Below are 25,819 nucleotides of genomic sequence, written 5' to 3'. Positions count from 1 at the left end.
TCACTACTGCAGCCACTTTATGAGTTGTATTGGAAGTACTTAATTATGTAGTCAGAGTAAGCGAATGTGCTGTATGTAGCTAGTCAAGGAGTTATTTGTACATTGACATGGATTATAATAGTATTTTGTTGTTCAGTATGCTTAAAAGCTTTTAATAAGAAACAGATCAATAGTTGCCAGGGGATGTACAATGTTTCGTTAGGAATGTTCTTCTCATATTTCACAAAGGGCAGGCTTGGTCTGCTTAAAAGGACACAGCCTATTGCATCAATCACAGCTGTAGCAGATATCAAGTAAGCTCTATAGCAACTCATACATATATGTATTGCACATAAATTTACCTCTTTAGTGTTTTGTGAGGGAGAAAAGGTCTCTTGATTTATTTTGCATAAATGTCCTTGAGAGTAGTGGAAAATGACTAAGTGTAAAGAAAGAAGATGAGAAAGCATTTAAAGAGCAAACGTCATCAGTTCCCAAGAGTACAGGTTGTCTGGATTAATCTGAAGACATTTTCTCACAAGTATACTGAATACCTAATTTCCTTGTGCAATGGATTGGGGAAACTAAAAGAAGCATATTAGAAGTCATTTTTAAACATTTGTGACACTTGTTCAGCTGTCAAAGGATATAGGTTATTTACTGCATTCATAGTTTAAAGGTGTACTTTGTCATTTTTTTTTTTTTTTTTTAAGTTTTCAGATACTGCATTATTCACAGTCAGCCATGATTAATTTATTCTACATCTGAAAGTATTATTTGTCTGGTCTTGTGATCTTTACATGCAAGTCGACCCCCATGAGAAGACCTACTCCATGTAAAATTAAAGACATTATTAGGCCACTGAAATGACTGAAGTCTATTCATCCAACATGATCACATTGGAATTCGCTATCTACCAGCAGACATTTTTGCATCAACCGTGTTCACCTTCCCCTGTTGCTCGACTAATAGTTTGTTTCTTGAGCAATCTCTGAGACACAGGTTCTAGTCCCAGGGAAGCCATGAAGTAAAAAGGTTGCGTTTTCACTCTAAAGTTAAATTTTTACTCCCATGATGGTTAGATTTAGGGTTTGGGTAAAGCCGGCGCCACACTAACCTATTTTCCCAATGATTTTCAGGTGTGAGCTTCATTAACATAATCGCAAGTCAGTATGTGAGATACGAAGTGTGCACTAGCGTCTGTCAGTGGGAGATCATTAATCACTTGACTGTTGGGACTCCCTGCTAAATTAATGGTTACAGCAGCGGGGGAAAAAAGGATCCAACATGGCAGAAAAAATTGTTCTGTTGCTGGGGCGGCCTCTTGCATTGTCCATAAGTGACCAATGAGCTGCTTTTACTGAAGAAATTACAAGACGTCAAGCTGATCTGAACGTTTTCATCGTACTCAGCTGCATATAATCACAAACGCTGACTGTAATCCAAAGTGATTCTGTCACCAAGTGTTTTTCCTGCGTTTTCTCCTACATTAAAATGACTAATGAAATCAGAAAGCGGAGGCACAACAGTCTGTTTTTATTCAACGTAAATTCTTAACTCACTGAAAGCTGCTTATGGACATAAGCGTTCTACAGCAAACCTCTAGGGGATAAATACACAAATGTACACTTTCACAAGGTAAAGTTACTCTGTTAATCAAATCCTAAATCACTCTTTAACAATTATTCATGCTCACACAGGTATTTCTGTTGTTATTTTGACAAGCTTCACGTGACAGGGAATCAGAGAGAGCTGCGGTGATTTGGTACTGTATGTTTGTCACCCCTCTACCATTCTTAATCGACAAGTGTGTCATACCTCTGACTGAAGAGAGCGAGAACTCAATGGCCTGATTTTATTTTGAGTTGTTTTGAGTCTGCTAAGGCATATGGTTAGTAAAATGTGCATTCCTGTTGACTGTATTACATAATTTGCAAAAAAAAAATTAAACTTACTTTTGGCGCCACCATGTGGACATTACTCTTCAGCAACAAATCCAGCTACTGCCACTGGGGGCAGTGGTTTGAATTTACATAAGTTTAGACCGATTTCAGCTGCAAATCTCTTGACCTCCTGTTGCCGAATTCACAGTGTGATCAGTCAGACATGTCAAAAGTTATATTCTATAATTTTAGCAAGTTTTATAAAAAAATCACTAAGTGCACCATTAAGTATAAGATGCAAGAAAGATTGATTCGCCATAATTATTGATTCATCATATGCAGGACTAAATTGTCCACAGTCACTTTGATCCTTGCAGGCACATGTATTAGCTTTCATCTCTTACCATTAAAAATTTCCATTTTATTTTAAGAGGTTTAAGGGCCTAATTTTAGTATAGAAGGAAGAAGTGCTTCTACATTGTATAGTTTTGCCTCATCAGTTGAATGTGATACACAAAAAAGTATCATGATTGACATACAAAGGCTATTTCCCAAGTCAAGGGCATAATCTCACTTCAATGAGATGTGAACGTACATATTCATAAAATTGTCTTTAATGTGTACATATTCATAGATTAATATTTCTGTTCTGTCTTTAGTGTGAGCTTATTATATGTTTTATTTGTTGTGACAGGAAAATCCCACGTTTTAACATGATAACACATTCCCTTGAGGTTTACACTAAGGTTACCAAATGAGATGTTCTACTTTTAAAATGCAGTTTGCATTTAGGGAACAGAACAAGTTGATGCTGAACTGAGGGCTTCCTGCATTTTTATTTCATTTTTTTATTAATCCTTGATCATGGCCTGGAGCTGCCTTATGTGTATATTAATGTGTTATCATTTTAATTTTAGTGCAGTGTAACTTAATGCTCTGCAATCACTAGAGTTTACTCTTTGAGTATTAGAAGAAAGTTTTTTGCTTTTAACTTGTAAACATTTTAACAATAAGCAATAATGAACTTTTGGGCTCATATTGCAGAGGTGATTGCATTTATGTGCTACTATTATCAGAAAATTTAGAAGCAATGCACTATTTTACTGTGATTAAATGTCATATGTTCAGCTATCTCACATCAGCATTTGTGCTCAGGGGGGGTAAACAAATGTTGTCTAAGCAAATGTTAAAGAAACATTTCCAAATCTTTTTCCCATCTAGAAAAACTGTTGAGTAAATTCTAAGATGCGCAAATGTTCAATGTCACTGGGCCTCCTTCACTTATTTATTTCAAGAGCATTTCTTTGTAAATAATTAGTAAAAAACATTCTTACATACATTTTCACATTTAATATAAACCAACAATTTTATGTGGACAGAGAATGCAAAAAAGTTAACATTTGTTGCATTCAAATGTATCCACTAATGCCATATTTAAGACTTAATTTAACTTTCAATATTATGCAACATCAGCATTCAGACTTGCATTGCATTTGAATGTGTTTTATTCAGATAATGTATTATTTGTCCCTTGTTATACATAAAAAGCAGTCTCATTAGAGTTCTCATTAATGTATTGAATCCCAAGCCAAACCTGGCACAGATCCCTGAGGATGAGGGTGCCATCTGTCTAGCACTTATCAATTGCTACAGCAAAATCACTGTATCACTCGAGTTTACATCTGAGCTCAAAACTCTTTGCTGACATTACCAATGGATTCATTCAAACAGACTGAACATGACCTCAAACGTGAACTCAAACATGACACTGGAGATTTCATTTATTTCTTTATTAATTCATTATTTGCCTTTTTTCTGTCTCTCTCTTTAAAGGAATGGTCCTCACAAAATGAAAATGTTGTCATCATTTACTAACTATTATGTAGTTCCAAACCTGTATGACTTTCTTTTGTTTGAATACAAAAGATCTTAAGCAGTTAGTCTCAGTCACCATTCACTTTCATTGCATTTTTTTTATTATCATTCTGACAAACATCTCCTGTTTTTTGTTTCATGAAAAAGTAAAGGTTTTGGAACAACATAATTGTCATTAAATTATGACAATGACAGAACAATAATTTTATGTGTTCTGGTTTAATTTGCATTTTTTTTTTTTTTTTTACATTTATCTATTTTTCTATCTTCTAAGCTTATACAGATAGGATCTGACAAGTTTGTGGCTTTTGAATTTTAAAGGCTCTTGTGTTGTTCTCATTATGTACATAATGCATAGAATTATGGGCCCAGCTGGAACCCTTCTACTGGAAGTGGTTCCACTTCTAAATAAGCACAATTGTATAACATGTTTCACAGTTTTATAAGCAGTTCTGTAAGCAGTTTCATACTCCATCTGTCCTTGACATTTAAAGAAGCACAGAGTGAGGAATTTGAAATCTGGAAAAAAATAAAAATGTAATGTGCTCAGTGACTGTTAGAATGTCAGAGAAATGTAGGCTTACACCTTAGTTTGATCAGAGTTTTGGAAACATTCATTTATTTAGGTCAATGTACAAAAAATATACAAATTATGTATAAATGCCTTTGATGCATTCGAAGGAAGAGAGCTTGTTTATTCCACTGGTTCCTATTATATATTAATCTCAAATGCAGTTACTCATTCAAATGTAATACCCCAATACATCAAATTCATGTAGTCTAGTCCAGTTTCACTGCTAACCTTTCACAGAGCTAAACAGGATGTGAGGAAAATCAGGTCAAGAGATTGCTTGTTCGTAACAGCGATCTGCTGGTAAAATCTGGTTATAATCTCATCCTATGGGGATAAAAGGTGTTACTCTCTCCACTGAAGCATCCTAGATCTTGATGATCTAATATGGCTGACATGGACAGTATATAGAGTTCAGGGTCACAAAATCACCATGAGCACTTGCACTGCATATCTGCTTTTGCTCACGTTCCAGTCAGGCTCAGTTCATGCTCCTCATGTTGGATTTTTCCTCTTAATGACTGGGATTCCCCTGATGTCGGGCTCTTCCCTTCATCTGTCATATTGCTCTCTGGGGTCCAATGCACTAATGCATCTCGTTCTCATCAGTGGAGCTGATTACTGTGTTTGGATGGCAAAACATCTCAGAGAATAAATTAATCATATAAGGTCAAGTATATCCTTTGGGTACGTGGCTGCCTAATTCCATCTGTGTTTCTTTTTTTGCGAGATTGTTTTTTTGCGAAGCGAATTGCAATTATAGGCAGCTCTTTGATTTGGATGCAAGAGCCTCATGATAATAATCTAATTTTAAAAGAGAGCCAGCACAGTGACTCGTAATTAAGTGGCAAAATTGATTGCTAAACAAAAGTTTGTTGCAAAGGACATCACACACTAGAATGAAACCCTAAATAATATCAACACCGTGGATGGAGCTCACAGAGCAAATTTGGTATGAGCATTTTGAGATAATCCCAAACATATTCACGACCTATCAGATCACGATCCATACACCGCCACTGCATCAACGCTATTCTTTTTCCTTATAGGATTAGTTCAACCAAAATTAAAATTCTATCAGTACTTACTCACCCTCAACCAGCATAACATTTGTTATTCTGCAGAATACAAATTGAGATATTTCAAAGAATGTTGTGATCATTTATTTCTGTAGAATAGCAATTTATAGTGATTAATTTAATAGCTGTGATACGTGTGTCTTCTGAAGACAAACTATCCCTTTGTGTGATGAACAGAGCAAATAAGAATGTGTTGGTTTTTCACTGTCAAATCAAATAATTGAACTCCTGTAAACAAAGCACAAACCAACTATGGCAACATACCAGTAACATACTGTAAAAACTCATTGGTTCTTGTGTCATGGAGTGGTGAAAATGATTTTTTTTTCTCTACTTTTACTCATTTATGTTCAATGGGTGTATGGATTCTTGTGTCATGGTGTCATGCCATTTGATCATAATACACCCGAGAACCAATAAGGTCTGATAGTATTGACGTGTCATCATATTTTATTTGGCTCTGTATACAAGAGTTGATCAATGCGATTAGATTTGATTTGAGGGTGAATAACAACTTTTGGTCTGTTGATCCTACAAAGTGATTGTATGTCTTCAGAAGACTTGGAATATGGCACACAAGTCACATGGACTATTTGTATGACACTTTTGGGCGCTTTTGTACACATTAAAGTAAGTAACAATCAACTGCAATTGTATGAAAATCAGCCATCGCAAAAAAAATTAAAACATCTCCTTTTTTGTTCATTTATGTTAATGCTCTGAATTTCAGTTCTTCAGAAATAAACACTTTTTTGTTTTTATTTCATCAGTGCCATCTTTCTGGGGACTAGTAAACACTGCCTGGAATCTTTGTGCAATTGGGAAGAGACAGTCACCTGTGAATATCGAAACTAGTCGTATGATTTTTGACCCCTTCCTCAACCCGCTACAGCTCAATGCAGGACAACGAAAGGTAAGTACTGGGAAGGATAAATCTCTTTATTGTACTCATGGCTTAAGGTAACAATAACACTTTGATTGACAGTTGCATTATAATACTGTCCATAATATCTGTATGATGCATTACTGTATTTTAAAATAGATATTTTCCACAATATATAAACCACTAGAACATGGACAGTCACAGAAGACATATATATTTTCATTGTTATTCATTATTCACTGGGATTGGGAAGATCAGGATTTTGAAGATCGGGTCACATTGTGTACCCCAGTTTAGCAGCTATGACCAGTCCATTTGTCAAAAATAATCAAACAGTGTATTCACCTCTGTTGCTGTTATTTAGAAAGCTAGTTGTTTAGTTTGTTAAAGTGCAGAGCTGAATTTTAATTTGGGGTGACTTCTTTTATACTCTGTTGGCCAATGAACCACATCCTCAATTATATTCACAAAGCATAGCAGGAGAGCTTTCCAAATTAAGCCTTTGAAGATGTGCCGGCTTGATGGCTAATGCACTACACCTAGTTTGTTACAACGGCGTAGTAATGAGATCACTAATTCTCTCTGGGACAGTAAATTGCTTGCCATTTGCTTTCAATGCCACGCACCTGCAATCGGTCAGCATATTAGCGTGACTAAACTCATTTAGCATTTATAAATATCATCCAACATTGACATGGATCCAGTTTTTGATTAAAGATGGCTTGTGTATATCAGATATTTTGCTCTGACCTCTAAAGGGATTTCAGGCTATAGTTGTAATAAAGATCTCAGTGCAATAGGAGGGATTTAGTCCAAAGATCCAAAGGGAAATGAAAGAGTTAATTTCTCATTTAACATCCTGTTTTATGATTAATGCTGCTGTGCATCTGCTGGGGGAGATTAGGCAGACTCACCATCTGTGCTGACAGGGCCTGTCAGTGAAGAATTCTCCAGTGAAGCTCCAAGAGCTTGTGGTTGTAGATGATACACCATAGTTCATCTGAACTCAATAATCCTTCAGTACCCTGGACTTAGATAAGAGCCCAAAAAAAGGGTATTTGTGTTTTTTTCAGGAGATTATTTTCAGGTCCTATTTGAAGAGACCCAATTACATTTATTAATGTATTGCTCCTTTGAGCTTGTTGTGAATGTGTTCTCAACGTGTAGAGTCCCTTTTATTCCTAGAGAAATGTTCACTGGAGACCTAAATGTTTTCAGTGAATTCAAGTCAGTTTGATTGGTTAGCTGCATTGGTTACCAGAGGGCTGTTTTGTAATGGGGATTTATGCAAGGTTTTATGCAAAACTTTGGGCTGTATTGGAAACGTGTATTGCCTACTCTAGATCAGATAAATTTGCTTTTTCAGGTGGTGGACTACTTTAACAATAGAACTAATATTGTGAACCATTTAACACCCCAAATTTCATTAAAATGTCACATTTGACATCATTTTCACTGTTCCTGTCTTGAGCCACTGATCAACAATTTTGATAGACTGCTGTTTTGGTCTAATTTAATTTAGCTAAACTAGAAAACAATGTTAAAAAATGTTTACTGTGAGTTTACAGTAAATTCATGGCAACTAGTTGCATTACATTCACAGTATATTTTACAGTAGTAATTTGACAACCTATTACGATGAAAAGACAACTGTATACTGTGACTTCACAGTGAACTGGGCCATGAAATTACTGTAATGTAGCAGTGCTGTATTGTACAATCACAAATATTAAATGAGAGAGTTTATGTGCAGTAACAGGTCAATCCTATCACAGCATGGCATTGCAAGCATTACTATCTCATTCTTTAATTACAGCTATGTATTTTTTCTCACAAATGTACAATGAAGTGTAGACTACAAATCTGGTTCAAACTTAATCAGTCTCTAATTTTCTCCCTGCCGTACAATTTAAAGAATAATGTTCATAAAACGGATGTATCAGCTAGGAGAAAATGTATATATAAGACACTAAACAGCATAACAGTGACTTCAAACAAAACACAATTATACCACAATGCAGTATTTTATATACAGATATATATATATATATATATATATATAACAGTAATTTGTTGTGTTATAACAGAAAATGGCATAGTCTGCATTGATTTTACCTTAAAATTCTGAAAGCAGAATTTAATTGTAATAAATCACTGTTAAATCTTGTAAAATCCCATTAATCCTTTACTGTGCTATAATTAGTTCATGAACAGCACTAACATTGGTTCACGCAATAGCCTACAATGATGAAAAAAAAATGTTAACTGAAAATGTGGTAACATCTAAATTAACTTGTTTGAATCAAAACAAAAGTACTTGAATGCAACCTGGATTAATTAGGTAACACCAACAAATCTGATTTTAAGGGTCAACTCAGATAGAAATAGCTCCTTAAGGTAACAATTGCTGGGTACAGCTTTTTTCAGAGGCATGAGCTAAGAATGAACAATAATTTTACAGCACTTATATTCTGGTTTATGTTAATTAATTTCTATTTAAAAAAATGTATACAAAAAGTTGTATACATTAATGTTAATTCATGCATTTTGAACTAGCATGAACAAACAATGAACATTAGTACACTGTGAAAAAGTGGTAACCTGAAATTGTTACCTGCAAATATTTAGATTGATTCAGTGATGTTAAATAATATTTTTAGTTGAATAAAACCTGTTAATTTAGATGTTACCTCTTGATTAGTTAGTTAATGATAATTTTAACACATTCAACCTTAATGTAAAGTGTTACCAATAAACCTAAATGAGCCTTATGTGCACCGACACATACAGTAACTGTGAGTTGTGTTATTGAAGTGTGGCAACAGAAACGCTTTATCAAAAATCTATCATTGTTATGGGATGATTAATTGGTCCCATGACTAATTCAATGTTGGTTCCTTTTGTCAAATATAACTATTTTATTTATATAGGTCTATTTCATTAAGCCGATCAACTCACAGACCACTTTGAATCTTGCATTGACCGCCAGTGATTTGTGGACCACAATCTGAGATCCACTGCTCTATATGAGCAAACTAAAAATGTGGAATATATTACATGCAAGGCATTCATTTATTCTTGATGGAATTTCACTCAAAAATGAAAATAATCTCATCATTCACCCTCATGCCATCCCAGATGTGTATAACTTTTTTTCTTCTGCAGAATTCTGAAGATTTTTAAAGAATATTTCTGCTCTGTAGGTCCATACATTGCAAGTGAATGGTGACTAGAACACTGAAGGACCAAATATGACATAAAGGATTCGTAAAAGAAATCCATATGACTCCAGTGATTTAATCGATGTCTTCAAAAGCGATCCAATCAGTTTTGGGTGAGAACAGACCAAAATGTAACTCCTTTTTCACTATAAAGGTTGACAACATTCTCCATGGCGATCAGGATTTTAAGCTCGAACACACTTTCAATAGCACCACCTTGCGCTCTGCGCTTGCGTCAAGCACTAGGAAGTGTAATTGAGCTTGAAATCATGACTGTGCCTAAAGACTGCAATGCTAAGGTGTACAGTGAAAAAAAGAGTTCGATTTTAGTTCGTTCCCACCCAAAACCGTTTGGATCGCTTCAGAAGACATTGATTAAACCACTGGATTCATATGGATTACTTTTATGATGCCTTTAAATGAAATGTGGACCTTCGAAGTTCTGGCCACCATTTGCTTCCAATGTATGGACCTACAGAGCAGAAATTTGTGTTCTGCACAAGAAAGTCATGCACATCTGGACTGTCACGAGGGTGAGTAAAACCTCTGTAAAGTTGCTTTGAAACGATGTGTGTTGTAAAAAGTGCTATACAAATAAAAATGACTTGACTTGACTTAAATAATACGCTATTGAATTTAAATGTTTTGGGGAATCATACATAAATGGAAAATATTTTCTTATTTCTGCTCAATCTTGTCTCAGCCCTCTATTTTCTGTATTTTTGTGGATAGTCATGATTAATGCTAAGAAATTATGAGTGTCGTTCATAGTACTGTGACATAGTTTGGTTCGGCTTAAGTTGCCATTTTACATTAAATAAGGGCCACAGACCAAAGTGAACATAATTAGCTCCTGCTGTGAATATATTGAGATGAAATGTCAGGATTCATTTATTGTTTATTCTCTTGTTCCTGAGGGATCAGCAGTTTTTAAACTATCCCAAGATCACAAATAAGCCACCTTTATTGGCTAATTTGAAATACCCCCATTCAAATACATTCACAGAGGCACTCATAGCTGTTCACAAAGATATTGTTGTTCAGTAGCATGCCATAATAAGACACATTTGCTTCCTAATTAGTAATTATAACTAGAAAGGTGCCTTAACATGCCAGGTGTTGTTTTCTATTTATAGGTCCTCTTCTTTCAACTAAGATGTATTTGCTACTTAGTTCTCACTTATTGCCTCAGCAGCAAGGGTGGTATGCACCTGTTTTAAGAGGGGGGGCACCAGTGGTCACAAGACTCAACCAAAGATATTATACATTTACAAATGTATGTTGTGATGGTCTGTGATGGTTTACATGCAAGGGAACATGCCATTATATTTAATCCAAGGCAAGAATTAGACAGAATTGTCAATTTTAAGCAAATGATTGACTGACTAAATTTAGACATAATAAATGTGCAACTTAATGTGATAGTTCACCCACAAATTTAAGTTCTGTCATCCATTACTCTTACATTATTCACTCACATTGTTCCAAACTCATATGATACAATAAACAGATTGGATAGTTCTGACAGATTGAAGGTTTTTCAAGGTAAATCTGGTTGGCAGATGCAACAGAAGTGTTATAATGCCCATTCTGTGAACTATGTAAGTGGATTTTGAATGCAGCTTTTAAAAAATATATATAATTAAAGTGATAGTTGACCCAAAAATCAAAAATACATATTCTTTCATCCATTATTCTCAAGTTGTTCCAAACTCCAATGATCTTTTTTTCCGGTTAACCCAATTAGAGATTTTAGGCAGAATGTTAGCCTCAAGGCCCCAGCACACTTATGGAGAATTTCTTCTTCATTCAGAGGTTAAATATATTTTTGAAACAGCTGAGCAATAACACACTGTTTGCGAACATTCAGACATGCTGCAGGGTAGGCTTTTAGAGGAGCATTTAAATATGAGAACGCTCAATGACTTCATGCCTCATTCTATGAGAATTCACACAAGTGAATGGCTGTTTTAACCACTCAATGATGATTTAAAATAATAGAAATGCAGTAGATAATGTGTAATTTGTAATGTTTATCTTGTGCATCCATGATGTGAATGCACAAGCATGCAATATATGGCCATAAAATGCACAGATTACACTCAAAGATATTATACAGTTACAAATATATGTTGTGATGGTCTGTGATGGTTTACATGCAAGGGAACATGCCATTGTATTTAATCCCAGGCAAACTGGAACTGTTTCAAGTAACATGCATATTATTTTTGTCATTTATGATGACACTGATACTATTGCAAAGATGGGTGTATGAAAGAGTGTTAATGGGCAGAATACAGACAAAATAATTATAATAGCCATCTCTTAATTTGGGCAAATGTGTGAATGGCTTTTGGCTGCAGATGGCACATGAGTGATAGGGATCTTAACTGGCTGAATGAGAATTAGCTGTCAGCCTCAAAGCAGGTGGAGCTCCAGGTCAAAACAACCAATGATGTGGACCAATCGCAGTAAGGTGTTTAGCAGCTGGTAAGAAGTTTTCCTGAAAGTTCTACATGGTGAGCTGTAACAAACCAACAAAACACACTTGTTCACACTTGTTTGTTCTTCGATTTCAAAGGAAATATGCAGGGACAATCAGTCAATGGTTAGTGAATGGTGACTGAGAATAACATTCTGCCAAACATCTCCTTTTGTGTTCTACAAAAGAAAGAACATAACACAGGGTTGGAACAACATGAGAGAAAAAAATTATAATTAATCCACTTGCATAGTTCACTGAATGGCCATTATAACACTTCTGTTCAGCAGTTGCACCTGACAACCATATTTACTTTGGAAAACCCCTTAATCTGTTAGAATTCAATCTATTAACTGTATTCATGCCTTTTTTTGCAATGTCCAACTGTGCATATAATGCCTTTTAACCTAGCCAGGTGAAAACCGTGCCTTTGTCCCCCAAGAAGTCTATTGCATGTTGTAAATAAATAGTGATGGACTTGGAGTCACTAAGTACATAATTTAATCATTAAAAGTCAGATATGAGAAAGGCAGGAGCATCTGATCTAGAAAATATAACCTAAGTGTCTTTTCAGGTCAGTGGAACCATGTACAATACAGGTCGACATGTTTCCCTGCGCCCAGATAAGTTGCACCTGGTGAACATCTCTGGTGGGCCGCTGAGCTACAGCTACAGGCTGGAGGAGATCCGGCTTCACTTTGGCAGTGAGGATAGTCGGGGCTCAGAGCACCTGCTCAACGGCCAGGCCTTCCCTGGAGAGGTGAGCTACCAAAAAAGCCTGGAAATACATCACTGTTGTGGGACTCAATTAAACCTGTCTACTTTCAAAAATCTGGATGCTGTGACAAACCTTTGACGTTTTGGCAATGAAGCAGATTAAATTGTGACTTTAGTCCCTTTCATCACAGATTTTTTGTACCACTAGAAAAGATCAATAATCCTCAGTCTGCTTTTCTTTAACAAGAAGATTAAATAGTTACCAGACTGCAATGACATCTCATTTGAACTGCAATTCAATAAAAATCTTCCAAAGCAAAACCATTTGCTGCAACTTTCACTAGAGTGATAAAATCGAGCAGTGATTTATTTGACAATGTGTGGATTGTGTTATGTCGCTGAGTTTGCATTATTAAATCTTTTTTATTCTAGATTAAAGGCAAAGGTCAGGATTACATAAATATTTTTTTAAGAAGTGATTTGAGCACAGCTGTGAAACAACTGGATAACAAAATGAAACGTAGATGTCTTATGGTTTGCAAAGGCAGTTGTTAATTGATCTTACGCTGAATGTGTTTTTATGAGACAGAAGGTCTGCATGGTGAAAACAGGCTGTGAATATGGGCCTCATCCATCACAAAGGTGTTTTTAAAGATTATTAATTTAAATTAATATCAAAATTTGAGTTTTATGGCTTTAACTCAATGTTTGTTAACAGAGCAAAAAATGTGGTATTCTCTATCAGAAAAACAGACCAAAAATATTGCTAATGCATTTTGCATCACTGGTGTATCAATATTTTTGTTCAGTGAAATGCTCTCCAGAATGATAATGTCCCACCCCCAAATACCAACTGCTTCTGACTAGCAATAGAGTGCAACAGTCTGGTTCAAGAAGTAAAAATCCCATTATAATTTCCATAGATTCATTTATTTTTACAGTTAACTGACAGACCTTCCATGAGCTCTGAGGTTGTTCATCGATGGTGCATGCTTCTGTTGAAGCCATCATTCTGTAGTATTTCAACTTGTTTAAAAATCATGTTTGATAGTTGAGTTTCTGGTTGACAACTACATAACCTGTGGGCAATCAGAGAATTGCGGCCAAGATGTACTGTGAATGATGCAAACTAGTCAGTCCCCCTTCACTCTCAAACTACTGATATATTTACAAGAATATTTAACAATAAACATAAACTTTATTGTTTATATACTCGTAATCAACTAACTAAAATCAATCGTTTTATATATTTCCATTTGATTATGTCATTCCTAATGCTTCATGTGAGTGTAGTTCATGTCCTTGTGAAGTACACAATCTTACCTTTGTCTTTTTGTCCAATTTTCAAATACTCTTTTGCTTCAAAACAAAATTTGAGCTGGTTGGTTTGGTTCATGGCTTAGAACTCTAATCTTTGTGTCAAATTTGGTTTCATAATTTTTTTTAAATCCCTATATATAAAATAATTAAAAAAGGTAAACTTTAAAATTGTCATGTGGTGCAACCATCAAGTAAAAGGTATTATAATACATTTAATTATAATAATCTTTGCACTTTAAATACATGAAAGTTATAACAACTTTGTCATTAATTTCAAAAATGTTTTCTAAAACTTTTTTCAAGGTAAAACAATTTTTTTTTATAAATATTATACATTTTAAGTAAAAAATGTCAAGAAGTTTTCACAGGGTTCCACTTCATGACTTGAACATGACTTGAACATTCCTTTTCATAAAAATGTCAAAATGAATATCAGATGTTTTTTCAAAACTTCACACTCAGTCTTGTGGGTCTAAAGAGGTTATGCTCTGTTTTGTGGTTTTTATGGTCAACATAAACAACAAAATGGCTATCTAACATGCTGGTTACACCAAATTACTTTAATTTGTTGGACAAAAGCGTTTTAAATACATTCAATTGTTTCATTCCTTTTTTTTTTTAGAAATACAAATTTAATATTATTCTGCACTAGTCATGCCAACATTTCTTTTTTCAGGAATTTCAGCTTTTAATGAGACTTTTACTTTTTTTACTGTCTCTGGACACCACATGACATTTTTTAATTTGAACCCCAGAAAATGTATCAATATAACTTTAAATTCAGAAACTGAAAATTCAGTATGCTCATCATAGAAGAGGTATATTCAAGTAAATGGTTTATGTTAGTTGCATTTTTTTTTTTAATGTATTTTATTTAATAGATCTGGACAATGTAAACCCATCGCTAAACTCCGATATAATGTACCTGTTTGCCAGAGTTTTCAGAAAACCAGTGTCTTTTCACCGTGGAGAGAGTTCGCCCGCTCAAGGTTTCCAGATTGCGTGAATTGCGTGAAAGTGTCACCCTGGCAGAATATTTCCAAACTGTACAAATGTAAAGATTTGATTGGAGGATTTCACCTATAGAAATCTGGCAACCTAACACATGTCGAAATCCAATTTGTACCTGTTAATCACAGTTATTTAAAGTCTGCTATTTATCAAACATAGAGAATTATATTTTACTTGCTTAATTATTTCTAAGTAATACATGACACAATTGATCTAAAGGGGATAGAAAGGAGGGATGGTGGTTTTACAAAGGGGATGCTTTTTGGTATTTCTTTCAACAAGGGGGACGGCATCCCCTCATGCTCAACTCGAGCCCTGACTTAAGCCTATTGCTTTTTAACAAAATAGACGAGCCCATCGATGTGTCCTGGCCAAACTACAAGTATCAATAGGAAATATGTCAACACAGGAAAGAAAACTGCACTCGTAAAGCGATTTCATAGTTTCTTGAGCTTTATTTATACTAAAAGTGAAAATGCAAATTTTTTTTATACATTATGAGAGCCAGTTTCCAACTTGTCAATACCAACCTCCAAGTCGTGCTGTTCAAACTGTTTGATTTTTAAATTTTTACACTTTTTACAATTTTATCTTGTGTGTGGAGCAAGGGTGTGCACCCCATACGTTGATCCTCACCTCACCTCTGATTTCACTGAAATCAGCAGCCTCACTTAATTTTCCTAACCCAAATGAGGTTTTATGGGTGGCAGCTTTCCAACAACTTCATTTTGAGCCTGACAGGCAAACTCATTATAACTGATGACTGAAGCATATTTTCTAATGAGCTCCGATGCAATTTTGAGCAACTTAAAATTAAGCGGCAGTATTCCTGGCTTCATCTCACTGTTTTCACTGAGCTGCCCGGGAAAGAACGATAAAGCAGGATGGAGGAGCATAAAGGAGCTTCATAATGTTCCCATTAACAATTTATACACAACACAAACCAAAATATTTATACAGATAAATGTACCGAACCTCAATACTGTGTCACATAAGATTACAAGCTGACACAAAGGAAGTTCATGTAGTAATGATGTTATATATTGTACACATAAAATTTATGGCCATGTTTATGGACTGGCTATTTTGGAAGTTGAGTGCGAGCAGTTGTACAGCCTAAGTGTTGTTATGGCTCCATGCATGCATATACCTTGCAGGTGTTGTCTGGAGTGTTTTACTGAGAATCTCTTTTTTTGTCTTTTCACAGGTGCAACTCATCCATTATAATCAGGACTTGTATTTAAATTACAGTGATGCAGCCAGAAGTCCTAATGGAATTGCCGTTGTTTCTATTTTCATGAAGGTTAGTAAGCTCAATAGCTTTCAACATATAATGAATTGGCAAACACTTGGTAACCTTCATTAATTATTAAAAAACCTTTTTTAAACTATTCTTAATGGTTTGTTCTGGTCCTAGATGCTGCCGAGCTAAAATAAATGGTATGGTAACACCCATTACATGAAATGCCTGTTCACCTAGCAACTGTGTTTATAAATTCGGCAAATATGGAATAACATAAAGTATTTGTTTACATGCAGAAGGATGAAGATTGCTTAAGTGAATAAAATAGCATTTCAATATTTTTGTCCCTAAAGGATTCTCCCTATAATTAATATTCTGTCATCATTTACTCTCCCTCATGTTTTTTCAAACCATATGACTTTCTTTCTTCTGTGCTCTCAGTCCCTAAATGTATGTTTATCTCCATTTTCTTAGGGTTTGGTACAGTGTAAGAATGAGTAAATAATGATAAAATTTCAGTTTTGGGTGAACTATCCCATTAATGTTTTTTATTGTGTAGAAGCCACTATTAAAGCAAGAAGGCACTCAAGGCCTACTATATTGTAAAAATAGTCACGGCTTAAGGGGTTGCAGACACTGCAACAGTTTTTAGATGTGACTATATTCACAATATAGTATGGCCTCTTATACCTTATTGTGTAATTCAATTATGCTTAACAATTCAGTAGTGCAGGTACATTAAAGGAATATTTCACCCCAAAAAGGCAAGTGAGACTTGTCCTCCACCACCCAGATTGAGGTGAGTAACCGTGCCACTACGAGGACCTAGTAAGTAGTGGGAATTGGGCATGCCAAATTGGGGAGAAAAGGGGATAAGAAAAAAAAGAATATCGGCAGATTTATCGACCTCAGCGATATATCGGACGACCACTAATATATATTAAAGGAATGTTCTGGGTTCAATACAAGTTAAGCTCAATCGACAGCATTTGTGGCATAATATTGATTACCACAAAAATTCATTTAGACTCGTCCCTCCTTTTCTTTATAAAAAGCAAAATGGCACTGTCATACATTTATAGAGAGGCACTTACAATGGAAGTGAATATGGCCAGTTGTTAGAGGGTTTAAAGGCAGAAATAGGAAGCTTATAATTTTATGAATGCACTTAAATCAATTCTTCTGTTAAAACTCATATATTATTTGAGATGTAAAGTTGTTTAAATTGTAGTTTTTACAGTAATTTCAAGGTTTTAGGGTTGATGTTATATCGTCATGGTAACGAAGCTGTAAAATTGGCTATAACTTTACACAGAAAAGGTTAGTAAGTGATTTTATCACACTAAAATCATCAGTACCTGCATATTGTTTATGTGTTGTGGCTATACTTTTGAAAAAGTTCGTATTTTTACATTCAAAAATTGGCCCCATTCACGTGCCTCACTGTAACCCAGATTTTTGCGTTTGTTAAAGAAATGAAGGGGCAAGTCAAAATTATATTGTGTGGTAATCAGTATTATGCCACAAATGCTGTCAATTAAGCTTAACGTGTATTGAACCCGGAACATTCCTTTAATTAACCCTTCATGACATTTCTAACTATTTGAACGTACATTCATTAACAATCTGTTGAGCATTTTATGTTAGTGCTATTAATGAAAGTCATCATAAAATGTAACCAAACTATTTTGCTTTCTGCTTTCCCAATGCTTCATTTAACTGAATATTTGTAGAGTCTCTGTAATGTTGTGTCCTTGGACTTTTGTTAAAAGCCATGTTTTTGGTTCTTGTGTCTGTTCTCTATATTTCCCTTGATTGCTCCCTGGTGTGTCTCGTTTACTCAATTAGTCTTTGTGAGTATGACTTTGTAAGAATGGATTTTACTGGTTTTTATTCCAAAGTCTGCAAACAATCTAACACATCAAACTTGAAAATTGAACTGTAATAAATATGTACCAATAATGAAAGTCAGTATGTTGAAAGTCATGTGTCCAAGGTTTACTATTAAAGTTAAATGTGCATATTCAACTATAAATAAGTCATTTGTATTAGGTTTATTTCCCTGAAAGTATAAACACTGTGTCTCTGTAGCGCTATCAAAGCATTTTTGTGTGTTTGAAGGTTTGGCCACTCTAGGCTTTGAGCATGTGAAATTACTTTGGACAACGCAACACTGCAAACCCTATTGCTGTAGTTTTGAAGTTTGCATTCTTAGTATTGAGCCAAGAGAGGTCACTGTATGATGTGTAATCTTCTATTGCTCAAACATATTTTCCATATAAGAATAAACATGTAAAAATTCTCTAAACTTTGGTACGTAGCATACAAAACTTCTTCGCATGAGCTCAAGCCTCCATTCTTCTGCATTCTTATGCTTCTAAATGGAAGTGAAGGGAGGTATGACCTCACTTTTAAAATCCCTATACCAGCCTGACACAGCAACTTTGGCCCAAACAATGGCGGGTTTGGGGTGGCACCTGTTTTGTTGACTAATGGACGACAGGAAGTGTTCTGAAAACCTGTGTAAAAGCAGTCATTATTTTTTGAAAGTTGTCTGTTTGGTGATGCTAGTGGTGTGGAAATTACACACTTGAAACTTTTAAAGCATATGACATTTCTGAGTTTTGGGATTAATGATTTCAACAAAACCATGTTTTATTAAACAGTGCCTTTATATTAGATGGCTGCACTGAAAAATGCATTACCTGCAATTGTTACTTAAAAAGTTATTTACCTGATCTTACCATTAAAATCTTTATTTATTTTGGTGTAAAGAAAAGTGTTACCCCAAGCATGTTACAAATGTTACACTAATCTATTAGTTGATCAGGTTGATTCAATGTCAGATAATATTTTTGATGTGAATACAACTAGTTAATTTATATATTACCACATATCACCTTTTTGATTTTTTTAGTCAAAATTGTTTCAGTATGATGTGTATAATGTTTTATTTTAAATTTGGCTCTACTTTTCAGATTTCAGAGCCTACAAATTCATTTTTAAACCGTATGCTGAGCAGAGAAACCATTACAAGGATTACATATAAATGTAAGTGTCCACAATGTACTACTTCCTAACTTTAATAATGTCATATGGTCTGGAGCCTGGGGAGGTCTTAATATCTTTTGTATGACCTTGAAATCTTTAAAAGTTATGTTTCTTAACAAACTGTTGAAAGAAATGTGATTGACAATTGCCGCCAATTGCAGAATTAATTTAATAGTTTGCCACGGTCTGAGTTAGAAAAATTGCCTCTATAATAAAGAGCTTAGTAACTTAATAAAAAAAAAATACTAAAATACTCCTAGCTCTCTATAGTTCCATCTTGTGATCTTTTTTATTAGGAAGTTTTATCCTCTGCATTGAAACATGATCAAAACAGGAACTAAAGCTAATAATCCTGATAAAAGAATGTTGGAATATATTAAGACATCTTAGAGTGATGATATCCTTTTTATCCATTATTGCAATGGTCTGTAATGCATTGTTTGTTTTATACTGTTTCTTCAGATGATGCATACTTACTGATGGGGCTCAATATTGATGAGCTATATCCAGAAACCTCCCGTTTTATTACGTATGAGGGCTCGATAACTATTCCACCGTGCCTTGAGACAGCCACCTGGATCTTAATGAACAAGCCAATATACATCTCACAGATAGAGGTGAAAGTGCACTGGTCAAATATTCAAACACTGTAAATTATTTTTGGATGTTCATTTTAACCAATTTGCTTTTTGAATATTGACTGGTTTTGGATTGAACATTGTTTCACTGATAAATTATTTTATTTGAATGTTTCACCCTGCCTTCTGTATTATTCTATACATTTCATACTATGTCAATACCATAATTAATTACTTTTTACAGAACATATGTTATATATTGTACTGTGAGGGAGGCCAGGCTGGACACCTGCAGCAGATTATCTCGCCCAGCTGTGGGTGATTGCAGCCTTAACGAGCAAGAGATAAAGTCACGATGAGAGCGGCAGTCGGAAAGAGACTCTGGGAGAGAGAGAGACCAATGAAGCTGTGCGTTCATGTGGAGCTGAAAAGCACCCTGTTAGTGTGTTCGTGCTGCTGAAAAGCAGTGGCTTTGAATGTGTTGTTACACTAAAAAGTGCTGGCAATAAAGTGTATTATGTTGGACGTTTGACTAGCTTCCACCTCCTTCAGTGAGTAAACTTCCTTACATATATACACACATATATTGTCATGAAACGCTAACAAGCATGAAGAGGAGAGGACCCAAACGCATGAGGAGGAAAATGGGCTTTTATTGAAAATAACACAAAACTCACGATGGAGAAAACCAAAAGCCAGTATAGTAACAAAACTGAACTACTTGATAACAGAAACAAAAACTCACAACAGAGAGGCAAATACAAAACTAACAGACAAAGATCAATCTCGACTGAACTACAAGAGGGTGGGGGAAACCAGGATAGGGTCATTGGAACAGTCCAGGACAGAGCTGACCGGGGATGCACCAAGGATGTGACTCCTTGTTAGGGGTGGGGTTATCCACTCCTTACAGTAGTGAACGTAACCCACAATTTCCCAAAAAGAAAGAAACCCCAGCCTTCCCATCTCCCAGGATTGAGAGGGTCCTTAAGGCAGTTGTTAGTTGTTGTTAGCCTTGCTGAGATCCAGCTCATCCGCCGCAATGAAGAATTTGCATGTGAAATCTCAAACATCACCCTCCCCTTCAAGGAGGGAATAGTGCTGGTTGAGCTGGACCAACCACTGGTTGCTGGAACTTTGCTGGCTTGGAGATGGGAAAAGGAAGATGCACATTATCTCTGCTGGGTCTAAAACTGGCCAGTTCTTTCTGTCCCGAAAACGCTAACAAAGGTGATGAGGAGAGGACCCAAATCCAAGACAAAAATGTGCTTTAATTGAAAACACAAAACTCACGATGGAGAGAAAACCAAAAACTAAAATAATAACAGGACTGAACTAACTTGAAAATAGAAACAAAAACTCTCACATTGGAGAGACAAAGGCAAATACAAAACTAACAGACAAAGATCAATCTCAACTGAACTACAAGATTGCAGAAAACATGATTGAACCGACTTGGCAGAGTTAAGAAAACAAACTGGCACAAGACTGAGCACACAGGGAGAATAAATAGGGAGAATAAACAAATAATCAAACAGGTAAATAAACAAATAAGGCAAACGAGATAGCGGGGTATCACTAATACACACGAATGCACAAGGAAATGAGCACACACAAAACCATGTGCGTTCACATAACAAGAGACAACGCACAAGTGCCTGGTCTCAGCCACAGATTAAATAAACCAAACCAACCCGAAGTGCCTGAATCCAGACACAAGACAGAAAACAGACATAGAACACGTACATGTTAGGGCTCTGCCACAAATGGGAAAAAAACTAAACTATTAAGGGCAGAACTCTTGTCATATATATTCCCTTAAATATTGTGAAGGATCTAATTTGGTGGCCAATGGAGGAGTCAGGAGACAGCAAACAGTTGAAGTGAGTATTTATTTCCTCCACGCAGTCAGGTCAACAGAAAAACGCCTCTCAGTGGCCCACTCAAACAGGGCTCATAGAACTATATTAATGCAGTCTCTGGATATCACTGCCAGTCATTCAGACACCAGTTCCTTTGCCACTCTCCCACTCTTACACTCTGGCTTGCCTTATCAGTTCTCCCTCCACCATCACCAGTCCTCCGATCCTCTAGCTCCGCATCGATCCTCCGATCCTTCGGCACTGCCTCGGTCCTCCGAACCTCCGGGTCCATCATGGTCCTTCGAGCCTTCGGCTGCTCTCCGGGCACTAAGATCCCCAGTTCTGCCCCTTGATTCTCTCACACCTACAGCTTCACTGGCTCCGCCCCTCGAGCCTTCCATGGCTCTGCCTCCCATGGCCCCGCCCCTCAAGCTTTCCACGGCTCCGCCTCCCATCGCTCTGCACCTCGAACCTCCCATTGCTCTGCCCCTCAAGCCTCCCACGGCCTTGTCTCCCAGGCCTCCTGTGCCTGCTCTTGTGGCCGCCTCCTGCCCCTGCTTTGTGGCCGCCTCCCAGGCCTCCTGTCCCTGCTCTGTGGCGCCTCCCGACCCTGTCCCTGCTCTGCGGACGCCTCTCAGGCCTCCTGACTCTACCCCTGTCTTATGGTCACCTCCCTGGCCTCCTGATCATACCCAGACTCCTCCCTGAACACAGGATCATCAGCCAATCCCTCCTGGACTCCCGTCACCTGTTTCCTCCTGCCCTCCTCCACATTTAGGCGCCAGGAGTCGCCTTTTAAAGGGGGGTGGTATGTCACAGTGTGAATGTTTTGTCGTCATCATCATCCATTGTCGTTGTCCTTATGTTTGCAGAGACTTTTATGTTGACATTCTCAGTAGACTCTTATATTGAAATTTATCTTTGCCTTCATGTATGATTTCCCTGTTCCCTTCCTCATTGTTTTCAGTTGTGTCTAGTTTAGCCCATTAATCTGTGTGTATTTATACCCTCATGTTTCTCTTGTTGCTGGTTAGTTCTTGTTCGTTTTTGCATGGGTAACTGTTACCACAAATAACTGTCTTGTTTGTAACCACCACCACCATCATCATCATCTTCTTCTATGTATTTTCGTCTTCTTTTGATTGTGGATTAAAGGATTGCTGTACTTAGATCCGCTCTCTCGCCTCATACCAAAACATGACAGATATCATATTAATTAGCCAAATTTAGAAAAGTCACAAATCCTGACAATTTTGCCTTGAGAGTGTGTTGGTTTTAGACAATTTCAAGCATTGTATAGACTTAATTCCTCAAAACAATGATTGACTGACGAGTTCCAGAGAAAGCGTACTTTTTTGCCATTTTTGAACTTAAATTAAGACATTAAGACATGCCAGTCTATTGCGTACTGTGGCAACTCAAAAAACAAACACAAAGGCAATGTTAAGCTTCATTTAACGAACCAAATAACTTTCAACTGTGTTTGATATAGAAAATGATTATCTAGTACCAATTTAGCAACTGAGCATGATTACTTAAGGATAAGGTGTTGGAGTGATGGCTGATGGATATGGGGCCTGTCTAGATTTGATCAAAAATTCATTTTTTTCAAATAGTGATGGCTGCTGGCTATACTTTGTGATCAGTTGAATGCCACTTTGGTGAATTAAAGTTTCAACTTCCTTCCAAAACAGCAAAATCTGTACATTATTCCAAACTTTTAGCCCGATCAGCCACAACATTAAAACCACCATGCCCAGTGGTGCAATGGATGCCATACGCACGTAGGCCTATGCTTACTTTTTTCCCCAGGGCTGTTTGCGTATAACGACTTCTAAGGATCAATATTTGCGTATACCCTCGATATACCCACTTATTTAGCAGCTTCCAAAGTCCATAATCTGCTGTTAGTTTCCTTTTAACTTTATTTGATGCTGTTTTGTGAATTGGAGATTCTTTGTTGTAATTGGAGCATTATCACTTATTGTGTGCCATTCCCCGCATCTGACAACAATTGTCACCGCCTTCTTCAACTGAGGGAATTTATGACAGTGAGTGGAGAGAGAGACACACTCACGGTGAAGCAGTATCAGGTAAAATTAACAAAATAGGCCAAACCTGTAAAATTCCTGTAAAGAATCGTCCCGTATTTTAACATTACACACCCAAACTGCTGAGAAAGTTTTACAAATCGAGAGAAATTGACCTGAATCACACACACTTTTTGGATGAGTTGTGTGCGATGTTGACAGAATCGGCTGGGGGAAAGATCAGTGACACTTGTAATGTTAACACTTATTTGGGCTTAAAAGTTACATTTTAAATAATTGAAATACATTTCTATTGTACTGTGTCACTTCCTTATGTCACAAAAACTGCATGTCAAACATCTTTTACAAAAATAAATGCTAAATCATTGGATTTGACTTTTTTCCCCACATGCAGTTAAGCGTTTAGTGTTACATTCTCTCACTAACAAGTATTCATTTGTGGTAAATTTGTAATTTTAACACTGATAGTGGAGGTTTTTTGTGTGTCACTGTCCATTGATTTATTGCCTTTCATTGAAGATATATGTTAGGAAATGACATCACACACACTGGAGGTGGACATCAGACATTCTGCAAAATTACTTTTGAATTATTTGAACTCTATTGTTTTATTTTATTTTATTTTATTTTATTTTGTGGTGTTAGTCATATGTGGTCAAGCATATCATGTCCACCCTGTAATGGGAAGATATATGGGAAATTAATATAATTACAAAATACAGAATTTATGTTAACAGAAATAAAATCATAAATATTTAAATCATAAATAATACAAATATGTTATATCAATCACAAACCATGCAGTCTCATTTATCCAATGAATGTCCACCCTGTTATTGTCCACCCAAATGCTGCCCATTTAACTGAATGGACATCTGAATTGTTTAGTAATTTAGCTTGACCAGTATGACTTAATCTTTAAAATGTCCCTGTAATGATGAAACATGAAGAAACTTGTAAAAGTATGTTTTATTTTTCAAAGTTTTCAAAGCCGGAACGTCACAGAATTGTAGGAATTATCCATTTACGATATGTACAGAGTTGCAGTTCTGCTACTCTCTATAAGCAGTCCACGCAGTCTACAGTAAAGTAAAGTACAGTCTATAGACAACATCCCGACACCCCTGCCCCCCCTCAGTGATTTGGACTGTGGCATGATTGTTGGTGCCAGATGGGCTGGTTTGAGTATTTCTGTAACTGCTGATCTGCTGGGATTTTCACACACAACAGTCTCTAGAATTTACTCTGAATGGTGCCAAAGCCAAAAAACATCCAGTGAATGGCAGTTCTGCGGATGGAAATGCCTTGTTGATGATAGAGGTCAACAGAGAATTGCCAGACTGGTTCGAACTGACAAAGTCTACGGTAACTCGGATAACGCTCTGTACAATTGTGGTGAGAAGAATATAATCTCAGAATACAATTCCGAGATACGGGTTGGCGCTGTTTTGACAGCACGAGGGGGACCTACACAACATTAGGCAGGTGGTTTTAATGTTGTGGCTAATCGGTGTGTTTTTTTTATTTATTTTTTGCCATTATAGCAACATGCATAAATAGGTGACCCTCATGCAACACCTGCCAAACAGTGAGCCATTCTACCCCACATGCCACAAATACTTAACACTAATTCAATGTTAGTAACCTATGAAAAATTATCGGTGTGTTTATATAGATAGATAGACAGACAGACAGACACTACCGGTCAAAAGTTTGAAACACTTATTATTTATTATAATTTTTTTTTTTCACATTTAGAAGAAGAGTAAAGTCATCAAAACTGTTATATTTTATCATCTTCAAAATAGTCAACCTTCGCCTAGAATTTGCAGAAATGTACTCTTGATTTTTTCTCAATCAACTTCTTGAGGAATCACCCTGGGATGCTTTTTAAACAGTATTGAAGGAGTTCCCATCTATGTTGGGCACTTATTGGCTGCTTTTCTTTAGTAGTTGGTCCAAGTCATCAACTTAAAAATGTAAGCATATGCCTTCAGATCAAAACATTTTTAA

At 36.2% G+C, this 25,819-nt stretch overlaps 1 protein-coding gene across 1 annotated transcript in view; it reads left to right on the top strand.

The window, feature by feature from the left end:
- The window catches only part of ca10b (carbonic anhydrase Xb), a 32,264-nt gene that overhangs the window by 2,922 nt on the left and 3,523 nt on the right, over positions 1-25,819 (top strand). The window contains exons 3-7 of the mRNA XM_052132575.1: positions 6,158-6,300; positions 12,548-12,733; positions 16,229-16,324; positions 19,243-19,315; positions 19,778-19,932. Coding sequence (XP_051988535.1) covers positions 6,158-6,300; positions 12,548-12,733; positions 16,229-16,324; positions 19,243-19,315; positions 19,778-19,932 — 653 coding nt within the window. The remainder of the gene's footprint in view (positions 1-6,157; positions 6,301-12,547; positions 12,734-16,228; positions 16,325-19,242; positions 19,316-19,777; positions 19,933-25,819) is intronic.

The sequence above is a fragment of the Xyrauchen texanus genome, chromosome 8, assembly GCF_025860055.1.
Source record: "Xyrauchen texanus isolate HMW12.3.18 chromosome 8, RBS_HiC_50CHRs, whole genome shotgun sequence".
Taxonomy (NCBI): Eukaryota; Metazoa; Chordata; class Actinopteri; order Cypriniformes; family Catostomidae; genus Xyrauchen; species Xyrauchen texanus.
Note: the sequence above shows the minus strand (reverse complement) of the source record. Positions and strands in the feature narration are given on the sequence as shown.